This window comes from Trachemys scripta, chromosome 6, assembly GCF_013100865.1.
Source record: "Trachemys scripta elegans isolate TJP31775 chromosome 6, CAS_Tse_1.0, whole genome shotgun sequence".
In the NCBI taxonomy this organism is placed as follows: Eukaryota; Metazoa; Chordata; order Testudines; family Emydidae; genus Trachemys; species Trachemys scripta.
Window position 1 is genome coordinate 66,346,036 of NC_048303.1, and position 16,081 is coordinate 66,362,116.

The 16,081-nt window shown below is 39.5% G+C and overlaps 1 protein-coding gene across 1 annotated transcript in view; it reads left to right on the plus strand.

Moving 5' to 3' along the window:
- CAMK4 (calcium/calmodulin dependent protein kinase IV) overlaps nt 1-16,081 on the plus strand; it is a 173,393-nt gene that overhangs the window by 28,872 nt on the left and 128,440 nt on the right. The window contains exons 3-4 of the mRNA XM_034774150.1: nt 6,270-6,332; nt 7,008-7,090. Of these exons, the coding sequence (XP_034630041.1) occupies nt 6,270-6,332; nt 7,008-7,090 (146 nt within the window). The remainder of the gene's footprint in view (nt 1-6,269; nt 6,333-7,007; nt 7,091-16,081) is intronic.

Consider the following 16,081-nt stretch of genomic DNA (forward strand, 5'->3'; position numbering starts at 1 on the left):
AAACAGTAAAGAAGGCAATAAGGAAATGAAGGAGGCTCTATGCTCTTTCTTCTTGCCTATGTTTGCTTAAATGAAGATTTGCTTCATCTCCTGCCATTTCCCCCCTTTGCTGTCTCAAGGACCCAATTACTACTTGTATGTAAATTGGGGTATACACACATTCCTTTGTTTAGGATAGGACTGTTTAATAACTTTTGCCTAGGCACGGCTGTCTCATTTTGAACATGTGCTAATAACATCATACAGGGGAAATTCATAACTTTACATATAATGTTGCTACATATATTTCATCATGATGTTATTGACCAGTGTGGTGTTAGTTTTCAACTGATAACTCACAAGGCATATTTTATACAAAGATTCTTACAATACTGCATAGGGTATTCACAGGGGTGCTTTTGGTCACACCTGGGCCCTGTTGAAGTCAATAGGAGTTTTGCATTAACTTCAGTAGAGGCAGGATTTCAGCTTTAATGTTTTTAAAGTGCTGAATAAGTCCTAAAACTAACCAGAACATACAGACATGTATCCAATAGCTGAGGGGACCTAACTGCATCCAGAACCTCTGCTTATTTGGAAAATTGTTACTTGAAAAGCTTTTGTAAATGTTTTCAGCTATGCACAAGCAGGTGGGCTCCACTCCTGCAGCAAGAAGCTGGCTGGGAAGGGCTCTAAAGACTACTTGACACACACATTCACTTAAATTATTATCATAATTTATTTTTTGTATTTAATAGTGCTCACAGTGTGCTGGGTGTTGTCCAGCCATACATGCAGATACAAACCTTGCCCCAAAGACTTGACAATCTGAGAGGATAAGCAAGAACCAGAACGGGAGCTAAAGTGTTAAAATACACAATAAATGTTTTTTTTTCTATATGAATAAATCTCTCCTCAACTTGGCTCTCAACCTAGCCATTATGCATATAAGAATTGGACATATTTTGATTGTATCCCTGTCTTGTGTCCTCCATATACTGCCTAGCTTGTAAGTTCTTTGGGGCAGGGAACATGTCTTCCTGTTTGTGTAGATTGTGCCTAGTATATTGTGGATGCACACCAGAATACAAATAAGAATGAGAATGTAAAAGGACAGTGCCATGTCACTCTTCATAACAATTCCTGCTTCTTGATTGGCTTTTGGCAGTTTAACACTCTCTATGGTGTCTGCACAGATAAACCATGAAAGCGTGCAAATAAAGGTATAAATAATTACATGCCATCCCCAGTGCACTTTGTTTGAATGTATGTCTATGTTCCTGGAAACTTCTTGCCAAGGGTCAGCAGTGAAGAACTAGTAGGTAACCAGCTCATGTTAGCATGAGAAAGCATTTTGTAAATTAAAGCAGACACACCAATACAGCAAATACCTTTTTGGTTTGCTTTTAACTGGCTTGCAGTATTGGACTTGGATACGGGAAACAGAGTTCAGTTAAGTTTCAGCATTAAGTCACCCAAACCTGGCATTCACAAGCTAGTAAAAAACACATGGTAAATTTTCAAAGGAAGAAGGGATTTTATGCCCAGAGATCAAATACTTTTGATGAGAACAATTGATCAGAAACATAGTCTAGTCCTTTTAGAACAGATTAAAATCAAAGGATAATCTCTTGGTCATCCAAGGATAGTCACTAAACTACTGTAACCAGTGAACGACTGGCAGCTAGCATTGATTTTACTACTACTTCGCAAAGGGTCTGCTTCTGCAACACTTACACTCACTGCATGGTATTTACTCATGAGAACAGCCCCATTGGCTTACTCATGTAAGTAGCCCTCAACACGTGAAAGGACTGTAGGCTCAGGCTCAGAGAAATTGGCCTGGTTGATGTGTGCTTTGAATTTGTAAAGTGCATCCAGGCAAAATCAAGAATGGTTCTAGTTTTGTGAAAATGTGTTGGTCAGATATTGATTTGCACAACTCAAACGAATTGTTCATATCTGGGTGTCTTTTATCCAAACATTTGGGGTTGTGGGGTATTTTTGGATAAATGATTCATGTTTGGGCCCATTTTTACCTCTGTTAGCTCCACAAATTTATACAAAAATATGTTAGCTAGAATTTAAATGTAATTTTTAAAATACAACGTTTTACAAATATTTATTTCAAAGTGCATAATTGTTTTCCTAGCAAAGTGATTCCTAGCAAAGTGATTGCCAAAGTGACTTCCTAGACAAACTTCAGTGAGATAATTGTAGATGCTTGTATCCAGGATAAACATCTAGCGCCAAATTCAGACCTGATGTAAGTAGATGCATCTTTCATGGAAATGGCTGGACCAAATTAAGTGGTGACATGTGTTGTGGTACAAGTGACACTTTGCATGTGAGTTGGTAAGAAAATGAATGTAAGAAGTAAAATAGCATGATCTCCCTAATGACTCTGTTATGTAGGCTGATGCTCTTACCATAGAGAGATTTTATGTTTTTTAGATATAGCTGGATATGCATACACAGACACACACATTTCTGTTTGTAAGATTTATCTCCATAGCCATTTTTTGGTTATAGCTTTCCAGGCTGTTTACAAATATCTAACTATGTTAGGTACTTACATGGCCCCCATTACTGTAGTATCTGAGCTCCTCATAGTCTTTTAACATCTTTACCTCACAGCACCCCTGTGAGATATGAAAGTTTCATTATCGTTATTTGTCATATGGGGAACTGAGGCACAGAGAGACTCCGTGATTTGCTTGGTGTCACACAGGAAGTCTGTGGCAGGACAGGGAATTGAACAAGTCTCAAGCTAGTGTCCAAACCACTGGACCATCCTTCCCCTCTTAATATGTTGCCATCAGGTGGATAAAATCAGGATCCCGTTCCTTAAGCTCTTTATTATACTCTAGCAATGCCCATTTGGTTCCAAAAGGAAAACTCAGGCATGTCTACACTACAATTTACTTTAATATAACTTACCTCAGTCATAATAATAATAATCCACACCCTTGAGTGACGTAATTTATATTAACCTAAGCACCGGCATGGACAGTGCTATGTCAGTGGGAGAGCTTCTCCCACCAACACACCTACCACCTCTCGTGCAGGCAGGAGATATTAAGCTGATGGGAGAACTCTCTCCGTCAACTTAGAACGTTTTCACCAGAAGTGCTACAGTGGTGCAGCTGTTGTGTAGACATAGTCTTATTGCATACCTGTTGCCAGATATTCATAATGCATGAACGTGTCCAAAAATAGGGCACTGTTCGGTTTGATACCTACAGCATGCTGGAGAAAGTAGATTGCCACATTTAAATAGCTTTCACGGGGGAATAACTGCCTTGTGCAATATTTTGAATTCATTTGCTTGACACCTACTGGGTTAGACAGACATTTTACAGAGAGTATGAAAACAAGTCCAGAATTCATCAATCTTCTTAAACCTTTCTAGCCGGAAGGAATTGACTTTGAGAATCTAGTAAGTATTTAAAGCCTGATCCTCCAAATCTTCACTCTCACAGGTAATCTTTACGCACATGAGTAGCCTCATTGATGTCAAGGGATTGCTCATTTGAGTAATGGTTTGCAGGATTTTGCCCATACTTAGTATTTACAGTCACAGTCACTTAGTTTTTATATCAGCTCACAGGAAAATAGGCGATTGCCTTACCTGAAAGTCCTAAAAGATGTCCAGTGTACACACTTAATACACTCACTGAATGCGAAGTTACTGACTTTATAATACTAGAAATATTTGTAATTTTTATAGGGCTGTGATGGCCCTTCACAATACTTTGTACTTTTATGGAGATTGTCTCAACTAGAATCAATCTCTGTGTTCTGCTTGGCATCACATAGCATTATCATTAGACCACATTACTCCTATTTCCAGCTTTGAAATGTAGTAATCCAACCTTTCAACTTTCATAGGAGTTAAATATGCCAACTGCTAGAATTTGAAAAAGCTATTTGTAAAGGACAAACAAGAAAAGTCAAGATCTAAGACATGATGTTTACTGTCTTCAGGAGCCAGGAAATGATGCCAGCTACACCTCACTCCATCCACACATGGCCGCTTACTAGAAAGGCGCATCGGATGAGAATATCATCACCACGTCAATGTTTTGATATACTTGTTAACATGTAGGAAGGAAGTGGGATTCAAAACCAGAAGATAGATGCCCATAATTCAATAGTGATGAAAACTGCCACATGTATAACCCAGTATCCCTAGTCTCTGCTATGGCATAAGCCTGCATGGCCTGTGCCGGGATGATAAGCTCCCTACTTTTTTTTTTTTTTTTTTTTTAAAGGGGGGCACAATCAGAACATGAGTACAAAGATGTTGCTTCCAATGCAGTGTGGGTCTTTGGGAGGACTTATACTTTGAGGTCAGTTTGATTGACACGTTCTGTGAGTAGTCTGTTGATTACCTTTACTGACATTTATCTGGCTTGCTACTATGAAGCAACTTTACAGCGAAGTCCACACAGCGTTTTCACTCGACTATTTCAGTCCCTTTTCATTTTTGCCTCTTCGTGCTGGTCGGACAAGGGAACCCCTTCACAGTGTCTCTTCAAGGTTGCTCTTCTTTTTTGGTCTCCTGTCAGAGCAAACTAAAATGAGCAGTTTCAAGGAAGGACTACAGGTCTAATTCTGTACTTGCATAGACCACCTTCGCCCCAGTGTAACACCATAGACTCCAGCTGATGTACACTTATGTAAGTGAGAGGAGAATTGAGCTTTATATCTCTGTTGTAATTTTGAAAATGAAAAATATTTGAAACTTGTTGTCACTGGAAAAACAACTGTTGTATTTGTTCCCCGTTGAAGCAAAAGGTTTCCCTACAATCGAGGTAAAAATTTACGAAGCTTGTGTTTAAGCAGAGTGCTGCCTCTTTCCAAATGGTATCCTGCTTGTATAACATGAAGGCTTTTTAAAACATTTGTTTCTTACTTTCTAGCCACAATCATGATAAGTACTCAAGAATATGCCTCCGCAGTACAGGCATAAATCTTGAGTATAAAGTTCCACTTGTTCGTCAGGCAATTTTCTATCTTACAGGGTGAATTCCCTTGGATAACATTGAGTTCTTGTGTGAAACAAAACAAACAAAACCCACTCCCTCTCTGCAGGATAGCTAACACAACAGGACCATGCATTTAAAAAAAATAGTTGTCACAAAAGTATTTCTACAAACTGTGCTAGGAAATGGAAAAGCTATCATTTCTGAAGGCCTGTACAAGAATAGTGAAATGCATTTGAGGGTGGAATCCTTCATATTTCACATTCTCTTTTATAATAACAGGGTTACCTTGATCCATGTTGGCTCTTCATTTTATGAAAGTATCTGTTAAGAGGACAGTTCCTCCATCAACTTACTGATTACTTTAGCTAAATAAATAAAATAAACGTCATGACATGTTTTCAAACTTAACAAGTTTTTTTTCATTCACTCATTCATGCACTTCAGTACCTGAGTATGATGGGGTACACAGATCCTCTCCAAACCTGGAAGGGGTTAACCCTCTTCCTATGACTAGTAGGAGCACAGTTGTCCTCCTGAGTGAACGACCCTGCTGTGCAGTAGAGCTGGACCAGCTGTGGAGAATTGGCCCTCAGCTTTACTATAAGTGAGATTTGCTGCAGGGGAGATGGAAACTGAATCTGGAGCAAGAGACAAGATCTGGGAAGAGTGGTTGTTGAGCAGCAAATGGGAGGAGGGTCCTTCTCAGAATTTAATTGAAATGAGGTGCACCCATATACCTTTGCTTTAGAGGTGTCTCTGAAGCAAGTCAAACCTTACACCTTGCTTTGGGCTCCGACTGAGGGTTGTGTGCCCCGTACAGGGAAATAACATCCTTTACATTCACCTCTTAATTTTATAGCAAAATATACCACAAAGGTATAAACGCCACCTAAGCGTGAAGAATCCTTTCCTTCCCGACTAACCTGACAGACACTGTTAAACACATCATTTTGGGCCACATTCATCCCCTGGTGTAATGGAGATGCACAGGGACAGAATAGCAAATACAATCTTTAGCCTCTTTTTCAGGCTTGTCTTTCATATGTTTGCTGTCTTGCATGGGCTTGCAACAATGTGAATGTTCTAGAGAGAAAATGTACATTATTCCAGACCATGGGCAAACTCTCATTCTCTTCCATACAGAGGGATAATTACCTGTTAGACTTCAGTGCAAGAGACACAAATCATTCTCCTAAGAAATCTAGCAATCTGCTCATGGACATTTTCCTGTAATGCCGTCAGATGTTTCTCAGATGAGTATTGCAGTCACATTTCACATCTTTTTTTTCTTTTAACTAGGTAGACAAGAAAATTGTCCGAACTGAAATAGGTGTTCTCCTTCGCCTCTCGCATCCAAACATTGTAAGTGGGTATTTTTACAGTATTTCACTGTTTCCTCTCATTAACAATGTATTCAGTTTCTGAGACTGCAGTATTGATCTTTATAGCTCACATTGTATGCTAATATATGAGGCTTTGATTAAAGAGCTGGGTTTTTATCTAAGATCATTGGGTCAGAGTTACATTTTAAAGTAAATTATTAAAGTTTCCGCCAAGTAGCGAGACAGAATTTACAAAAACAAGCCTTTTGCTTAAAGGGGAACCTGGCAGAAAAGGGATAAATAGAACCAGCTGGTGATGTCATGGTTGTTAGTCCCTGGAGGGAAGGAAAGCCTTGCGTTTGTCTTCAGGGAATTCCTCTGTAAGACTCATGAAGAGGTGCTGATGGGCCTTAAAGCAGTCTCTAATCTTCCTGCATTTGAGAAAGGGTTGCTGAGTTATGAAAGGTGAGTGTGTAGGGATGAAAGAAAGAGGGATCCCAGAGGAGATAAAAAGAAGCAAAAAAGAAACAATTAAGCGCCATAAACAATACTTACAATAAATTGCTTAACTGATCTGAGTGTGAACCATGTAATCGCTGTTAGTACCATCTTCCACTTCACTACAGTCCCCTAGTTGTAGTCTATTGTACAGTGCATGGACTCAGTTGAAGAGAGAAATCAGAAAATAATTACTCTGTTTGGTATCTTTTCCCAGATAAAACTGAAGGAGATATTTGAAACCCCCACAGAAATCAGTCTTGTTCTGGAGTTGGTCACAGGAGGGGAGCTATTTGACAGGTGGGTGATCTATACAAACCGCACCCTGCAGCATGCACAAGGAATTTTGTGGTGTTTACCTTACAATGCATTGCTCAACAAGGGTATGATCCTTCAGAATTTGCCCCCTCTTACCGAGTAATCCTTATATCAGTAGTCATTGAAGTAGTTCCATCTGAGTGAAGACTACTTACATGAGTAAAAGTCTGCAGGATCTGGCTCCAAACAGGCATCTGGAAAAGGTTTCTCATTGGAGATTTTTTTTTAATGAAATACCAATTAAGTAAAAAATGGAGGAAACAGTCAATAAATTCTAAATAGCATGTCGTGCTGCAGGAGGGGACTCATCAGGCAAACATCAAAGCAGGGGTCATACAAACAGAAGGTGAACAGGGAAGCAGTGTGCTGTGCAGAGAAGTGAGAGGGACACTGGGAAGACAGCAGAGAAAGTGCTAGGCAAAAATCAGGTGAATAGTGGATAAAAGAGGGAAATGCCAGATAAAAAGTTGATCAACTGGCACCACTGAGTTCAATGAGCAATGAGAGAAGCTCTTCCCCACCCCATTTAGCACTTGATTATATCTGTGAAAATTCTGTACATTTGTAAAAGATTCTGCAAGAAAATTGTTAAATTCTGCAGGTTATTTAATGAATAATGCTTCACAACCCAAAACATGTTGGTGTCTGTGTATAAAATTATGAAAAATCCTGTAACCTATTCTTTTTAGTATTGTTTAATGCTGGGGTTTCTTAAGAGAGCTATTTATTCTTGTTTTAGAGCAAAACACACAGAAAGCCTTCGTTGCTCATTTGTTGAATAAATCAACTGTAATGCTGAACTAATCTACTGATGAACAATGCTTTCCAAATCGTGCAGGATCAGGATATTTAATCTTCTCACCACTAAGCTTAACTGTTTAATATTTAAATGGAATACAATATAAGTATGCATTAAAGAAATGGAGCGTGAAAAACACTTTGATTTGGGGAAACACAAACTTGTCCTTTTTCTTTGGATATTAGTTCCTGCATAATAATTAAAGCAATAAGCTCAACATGAGCAGTTTCTGAATGCAGCAGAAGCAAACCCTTCTCTCATTCCTTCAATTCAGAAAAAAGAAAAGTGGGCATGCATGTGCACACACATGCCATATCCAGTCACAACAATGAGGCAAGTCATAGTGTCAGTTAACCATTAGAATCCAGTAAGCTAGCATGCAAGGAGACTGCACCATCATATTTCTCCCTAAAGGAGACTTGTATGGCAGGTGTTTGTAGAGCATCATGGAAAAGGAAATATGGGACATGCCAAAGAAATGGTTGGTTGGTCTGTGAACAATAATAATTTGTGCGGTTGGGGGTGCTGAAGGTAGCATCTGCTACTATCTCAACTTACAGTAGCTACTATCTCAACTTGCAGCCCAACTTTGAAGACTATCTGGGAGTTGCTTTCACTTTGGAAGCTGGGATTTCATGCTCTAACATAATGAAGTTTTCACATGAGAGCAGCCTTTTCCTTAGGCTGTAATTTTTTTTTCAGGATTGGGCCCTCCATGAAATTTTACACTTGGAGTAACAAGTCAGCTGCTACAAACTGCCCAGCTCCATCTACAACATTGCTAATTGAAGCAAAGAGGTTTCACCAGTGCTTAGAATCATGGTGCACCCTTCTGATACTGGTGATGAGCACCTCTGGAAATATTTGCAGTAAATTTTCATTCTACATGTGATTTGAAAAACCATCAAAAGTTATTTTTGCATCAATTATTTTTAACAAAAGGCAGTGGGTTCCTCTCCAGCAGAAGCATGAAAATAATTTAACACAGCTGTGCAACCAATATCTTTTGCACTAGATTCATAGATTCCAAGGCCGGAATGGACTATTGTGATCAGCTAGTTTGACCTCCTCTATAACACAGGCCATAGAACTTCCTAAAATAATTCCTAGAGCATCTCTATGGCGTACATTTTTTTGTTCTTAGATCTCTACATTTACATTTAGCCATATTAAAACACATTATTTGCACCCAGCTTTCCAAGAAATCCAGATCGATCTGGATCAGTGACCTGTCCTCTTCATTATTTACCATTTCCCTAATATTTTTGTCATTTGCAAAGTTTATCACTGATTATTTTGTTTTCTTCCAGGTCACTAACAAAAATGTTAACTAGCATAGGGACAAGAACTGCAGTATATCACTGGAAACATACCCATTTGATGACAATTCCCAGTTTACAATTACATTTTGAGACCTATCAGTTAGCCAACTTTTTAATGCATCTAATATGTGCTGTGCTAATTTTATATCATACAAGTTTTTTAAACAAAATATCATGCAGTATCAAGTCAATCGCCTTACAGAAGTCTAAGTCTATTACATCAACACTATTACCTTTATCAACCAACCTTGTATTTCATCAAAAAAAGATAACAGATCAATTTAACAAGCTCTGGTTTACATAAACCCATGTTCATTTGCATTGTTTATTTTACCCTCTTTTAGTTCTTTATTGGGAGAGGCCCATATCAGTTGCACCATTAGCATGCCCGGGATAGATGTTGGGCTGACAGGCCTATAATTACCTGGGTCATCCCATTTACCCGTTTTAAATATTGGTACGACATTAGCTTCCAGACTTCTGGAACTTCCCCAGAAAACCATGACCATTAACACTCCAGTGAATTCCTCAGTTAGCTCTTTTAAAATTCTCAGATGTGAGTGATTTGGATCTGCTGAATTTAGAAGCTGCTGTTTTCTGACATACTAATGGTATAGACAGAGTGTTAACATATATGACATGACTACATAATCTGTTTTTTCCCAAATACAGAATAGAAATATTTATTGAATACTTCTGCCTTTTCTGTATTATTATTGATAATGCTAACATATCCATCTAGTAATGGACCAATACCATTAGGGTTCTTTTTGTTCCTAATATACTTTAAAAGCTACTCCCTATTGACTTTAATTCTCTTGGCCATAGATTTCTCCTTGTGTCCCTTTGCTTCCCTTATCAATTTTGTACAACTACAGTTTTCTGGTTTATATTCATTAGTATCAATTTCCCCTTTCTTCCATTTGTTATGTTATTTTTTCCCCTCTTCCCCTGTAAACCAGGTGCTGTTGTTTTTTCTTAACCAATATGGCCTTCCTCCCCGATTAAGGGATTGTGGCTTTTTGTGCCTCGAGTAAGCGTTCTTAAACAATTCCCAATTATCATTCACATTTTTTCGGTTTAAATTCTTCCTCTCAGGAATCTAATATAAACAGTTCTACATTAGCTGTTCCTTCTCCCTTTTATCTGTGTGAAGAGATAGGATTAATAGTAATACTGTGCTGCTGAAGTAAGATAACTGCCCTACAAGTTGTAGTCATGTGGGAAGTTTGTCTCAAAGTAGGAGTCTCTTCTCAGTCCCCATTTCTTCATCCACTTTCCCTTTTTCTTCACCCATTTCTTAATCCACTTCTCTTGCCTCCTTATTCCCTTGCATTTTCACTCACCAGCTCTTGCCTCCACCTGGCTTCTCTCCTCTCCCTACATGTCTTCCTTTTCTTCTCTCCCCTACTGTTTCTTTAGCCTCACATCTTTTCTCCTACATACTGTATTTTTCTTAAATGAAGGAAATGTGCTGACCTACCTTTAGGAGGCCTTCAGCATTCTGCCTTATGCACGTATATGGCTCCCATTACCATAGTATCTGAGCACCGCACCATCTTTAATGTATTTATTCTCACAACACTCTTTTGTGGTAGTGAGGTACTTTTATCTCCATTAACAGTTGGGGAACAAAGGCACAGAGAGACTAAGTGACTTGTTCAAGTTTACACAGAACATCTGTGGTTGAACAAGGACTTGAACCAGGTCTCCTGAGCCAAAGGCAAGTGTCCTAATCACTGAACCAGCCTACCTCCCCCCAATGCACTGGTTGAGCATACTTTAGGAGTGCGTCATCAGCTGAACTGTAATTATGGATTTAGCCAAGAGTTTGTACTAAAACAAACTTAATTTTTATCCACTTCAAATTTAGAGTTTAGGCAGCAATAATTATAAAGCCACAATTATGATTCCAGGTCTAAGGTTGAATTGAAAAATGCAATTAAATAGGAGAATTGAAAACTAAAATATTTCCTTCCCAAACTCCTCCTGCTTATTGAATTGGCAGGACTGAAGTTTTTGTGATGTTTTAAGTGATAAAGTTACTTGTTTTTATCATGTTCACTGTAAGAGACTTGTTTTTGAAATGTTGGACTAGTTGGATAACATTTCTTCAAGTACCTTTATTAAATATTGACAAACCTTAAAAACTTGAAACTTTCCACATTTATTCATCTTAATAATGTTTCTAGAATATGCGATGGTGAGAAAATTAACTTCTACACAGTAAAGGAATTATCCCTATGCCTCTTCCAAGGCATCTGCCGCCTAATTGGAGCTATCCATGCACAGCTATTCACGTGTCAGGTGTCCATTTACTATACTGCTGGGACTTATCTGCAATACCTGCTTTCCCACCATCTTTCCCATTACCATAATATTTGAACTACACATGAACAATTTCTTTTCTCATCTGCTTTTATCTCTTCATAATGCCCAGAATACACACACGAATCTGGTTGCACATTTGTTCTCTTGTAGCCATAATGCTGCATCTCAACACTCACAGCTGGTGTCAGATTAGTTCTCCAGTATCATCACACTGGGACTATTCATGCACTGTTGGTTTCATACCACTCTCATATGAAAAGATCTGTGTAGTAATAAAATATACATAGCCTTGAGAACTCTTTATCTATCATACATAATACACCAATAAATGCACTCTCAGATAAGTATAAGAAATCAAAATGTGCTTTCATTATTATATTTCTTCAGTTATATTTTCAAAAACAAGAGAAATTTAAACACTGAAAGATGAGTCTTAATTCTCTGACTCAGCTGAATTCTATTATAAAAAAAAAATCAAAGAACCTGCCTGAATTTTATTTCTCAGACTTTAAAAATCACCTTCGCCTTCATTCAGAATATTTAAATAAATAAATTCACATACAATTTATGTTGCCAAAACATAGCAACTTGAACTGTAACCATGTCTGGTAAGTTGGTATGGCTTATGTGTTGTGCATTTGTCATCGAAACACACATTTGTGTTGACATTGCTGATAACTTTTGCCATTCTGATAACTGAACAGATAATGCTGTGCTTTTGGGGTATGGCGAGTTTAACTTTACACTGTACAAAAGTCTCAGACGTGTGAGACCAAATGTTGGATCAGATCCTTTCCTGCATTCTGAATGCATTGTGCTGCTCTGGCTCCAGTTCTGTGTAGCACCTTTAAAGACAATGTAACTGGTCACTGGAGGATTCCCTCAGGTGTGGCAGCTTTTTACCAAACCCTGCCCAGTCACCAGTGCAGGGAACGTGACTGAGGCTTCCCTTCATCGCACCCTTCCATGGCTGCCAAAAGAGCCTCCTTGCCAGACAATGTAAATTTGAGCAGTACTAAGGTTGCTCTAATCAAGACCAGCATCTGGCCTAGTGGGCAGAGAGCCACAGGATTTGAGAAGGAGAGCACAAAGCATACTTCCGTACCCCTTCCTCACCCCACAGCTGCGGTGAGTGATGCTTAGCCATAGCTGAGAAGCTAGTCATTTATATTTCTCCTGAAGATTTTGGCTGGGGAGAGGAGAGATTAAATCAGTTCTTGAAAGTAATTTCTCCTTTGGATGACTTCATGCTGAGCAAAAATGTAGTGGTAATTCCTGTAAATAGGCTCTGGGTTATTTTAAAATGTAGATAATCAGAAGATAGAGCCTGGCAGCTTTTCTCATCCATTTATTGTAACAGGAGAAATCTGAGTTAATCCTAATAGCTCTACTCTTAAAGTGCCTTCAAAGTGCTTGGACAATGTCTTGAATTTTAGTTCAAATATGCAGAGTCAAACTTTTTTATCTGAATCAAAAGCCACAGTAGGAAAAGAGTTTAGGCCCTATTACTTCAAAGGAATGCGAATTTCTTTTTGATTTTTCAGTGCATCGAAGAGCTCCTGATGGAACCATATTGCCCTCTTACTATTCTTCTTGTCTTTCCTTCACATCAGAATAGTGGGCAGTTGTGTATTTAATGTGGTCTCCCTGAGAAATTGCCAGCTCTCCTGAACTACTCTATCCCTTCCCATAATTCTCCAAGTTTGTTAAAGTCTACTTTTTTTAAAAGTCCATTGTCCTTATTCTGCTGCTCACACTCCTTCCTTTCCTTAGAATCATGAAATCTGTCATTTCATGATCACTTTCTCCAAAGGTGCCTTTTACCTTCAGATTTGCAATTCTTCCCTGTTAATCAGAATCAAGTCTAAAATGGCTGTCCCACTGATTATTTACTCCACTTTCTGAAACAAGAAGTTGGCCCCAAACATTCCAAGAACTTATTAGACAGTTTGTGTTTTGCGTGTTACTTTCCAACAGATGTCTGGGTAGTTAAAGTCCCGAATTACTACCTGTTCTTGTGCTTTGGATATTTCTATTATTTGTTCTATTATTTGTTCTCATCCACCTCTTCTTCCTGATTTGGTGATCTATAGTAGAACCCCTACCATGATGTCACCCCAATTTTTCCCCTTATCTTTATCCAGAGGCTTTCAACCTTCTTCTGGGCCTCAAAACAAGTGTCTGTATTCTTGATATATAATCCAGCACCAGCCTTTGTCTCCTTTTCGTGGAGGTGTGCATGAGCCACACTGCCTTGGGAATACGTGGCTACTCTTCCTCACTTTTTACTTTGCATGTCCTCCCTGAACAAGCTATACCCCTCCGTACAAATATTCCAGTCATGAGATTTATCCAGTTCAGTCTCTGTGATACCAGTTAAGTAATAATTTAGCTTATGTACTAATACATCCAGTTCTTCCTGTTTATTCCCCATATTCCATTCCCCCACTAATTTCCACTTTTGTTGCTCCTATGATCCTGCTGTAATTTTCCATGTCCTTCCCGAATGTCTAGCCCTTTGTTAAGGTCACCTGTTTTATGCTTACCTGTGAACTTTTGTCATCTGCCCTCTTTGAACCTACTTTAAAGCCCTCCTCACTAGGTTGGCAAGTCCGTGTCCCCAAGATGTATTTCCCCCTTCTTGGTCAGGTGGACCCATCTCTTCCCAGCAGACCTCCTTCATGGACACCCCACTTGAAGAAGGCAACATACCTCCTGGGATGTAAGGTCAGGCCTCTATCTCCCTGAGAAGGGAGTCACTGCCATGCTTTTTCTCCTTCTCCTCTTGGGGGTGGTGTACATGAGCCTCCCAGCCTTGGGGACCATTGCAGTCTGCTCCTCACCTCCTGATGCCAGTACTGCATACTGGTTCTTCACTGCAATGAATGGGGAACATGGATAGATGGGTGAAGCATAGTCTGCTGCCTAAGGTGGCCAGCAGCCAGTCTCTCTTCCCTGTAGAGCAGCTGGTTCTTCTTCCTCCTCTGGTGCTGCTGTAGTCTTCTCTAGTCAGCTAGCATCCGCAGTCTCGAACATCTCTATGTGCATCCTGTCAATTAATTTCTCGTGCTCCTGAGTGCTAGTCAGGCAAACTCCCTCCTGCAGTTGTCTTACATGCTTCCTGAGGGACTCCACCGACAAACACCTCTAACACTGGATGGCTCCTTCTGCCTGGCTTTTGTTGATGGGCACATGCAGGCCACATTTGCAGCAAGTCAAGACCAGGACCTGGCTGGAAGCTTCCAGGGTCAGGATGCTGTCTGCCTGGGGTCTCCACAGGTGCAGGCAGAAGAGCAGTAGTGGTGAGGTGTTGTTTTCCTCCTTTTGTGGGTTCTTCCTTGTGAAGTATCTGCAAGTTGATGTAAAACTACCTCCCTGCCTTCCTTTATTGGCAAACACAGCTGGCTAACTACCTTAGTCTCACCAACCGTGTTTCACATGACATCCTCAATCATTTTTCTATTTCATTTCTGCTCCATTCATAATAATGACATTGCCCCTTATGTCTGGTCAATGAGCTTTTCCTTTTCTCTGTCTTTTACCCCTCTTTACCCTCTCTTTCTTGACCTAAGCATAGTATGGTGATGGATACTGTTAACTTCCATGAACTTCCATTGACATGCTTCTCACTCACTTGGTACAGTTCTTTAGAATCTTAGCACCCTGCTTTTCTGGCTTTGCTCTTGCCTATTAAACCGTCTCTCCATTATGATAGACAATGGTAGATTTTATTTTGCTGCTATACCTGCCTGCTGTAGTGTTGTTCTTGACCCCTCCTCTATGTCTCTGCCTTTTCCCAGGCTCACCTTTTTTCTGAAACAAATCTGATTATCTTTTCTAGTCAGATTTATTCATATTTATTTCCTTCTAACTGTATCACTCTCATCTCACTATTCTCCAGACCTTAATTTCAACAATTCCTGGTTGTACTAATAATTTCTTTTTACCCAAATACCAAAACCATATGTTCTGAAAATTGGTACAAATAGTTCTTGTCACCCCATTTCCTGCCTTAACTCAGATCTACTTTGTCCTACTCAAAAAAAACCCTCACATTCCCTTTGTTCTGAGGAACTAAGACATCTTGACCACAAATTCTTTTGCTGCTGCTTTCATCCACAGCTGTAAAACTGCCCAATGTCTTCTCCAAAATATTGTCTACACTTGACACAATCTAGATCATTTGCATGGTAAAAAATCTGGAGTAGTGTAGATTTGAGCTAATATCACATACTTTTGTGGAGCTTCCAGAAAACCAAATATGGGTGATGTGGTTCTGGAGAGCTCCCCTTTTGCAGAGATGGCTAACAGAGTGGAAATGTGATGTGGAAAAGGCCAATTTTGGGGCCTTCTGAAGCCTGCAGGCCCACCTCTTTGTCCCTGGTTCATGGGAATTAGCAATGGAAAGGCCCATTGGTTCCTCTCCACCTGTATTGCTTTTCATTAACCACTGATGTGTGGATCAGTTAGCATATCACTGATTTAGTAACAGATTCCCCTGTGTCTGAGCTCTGCTTGTAC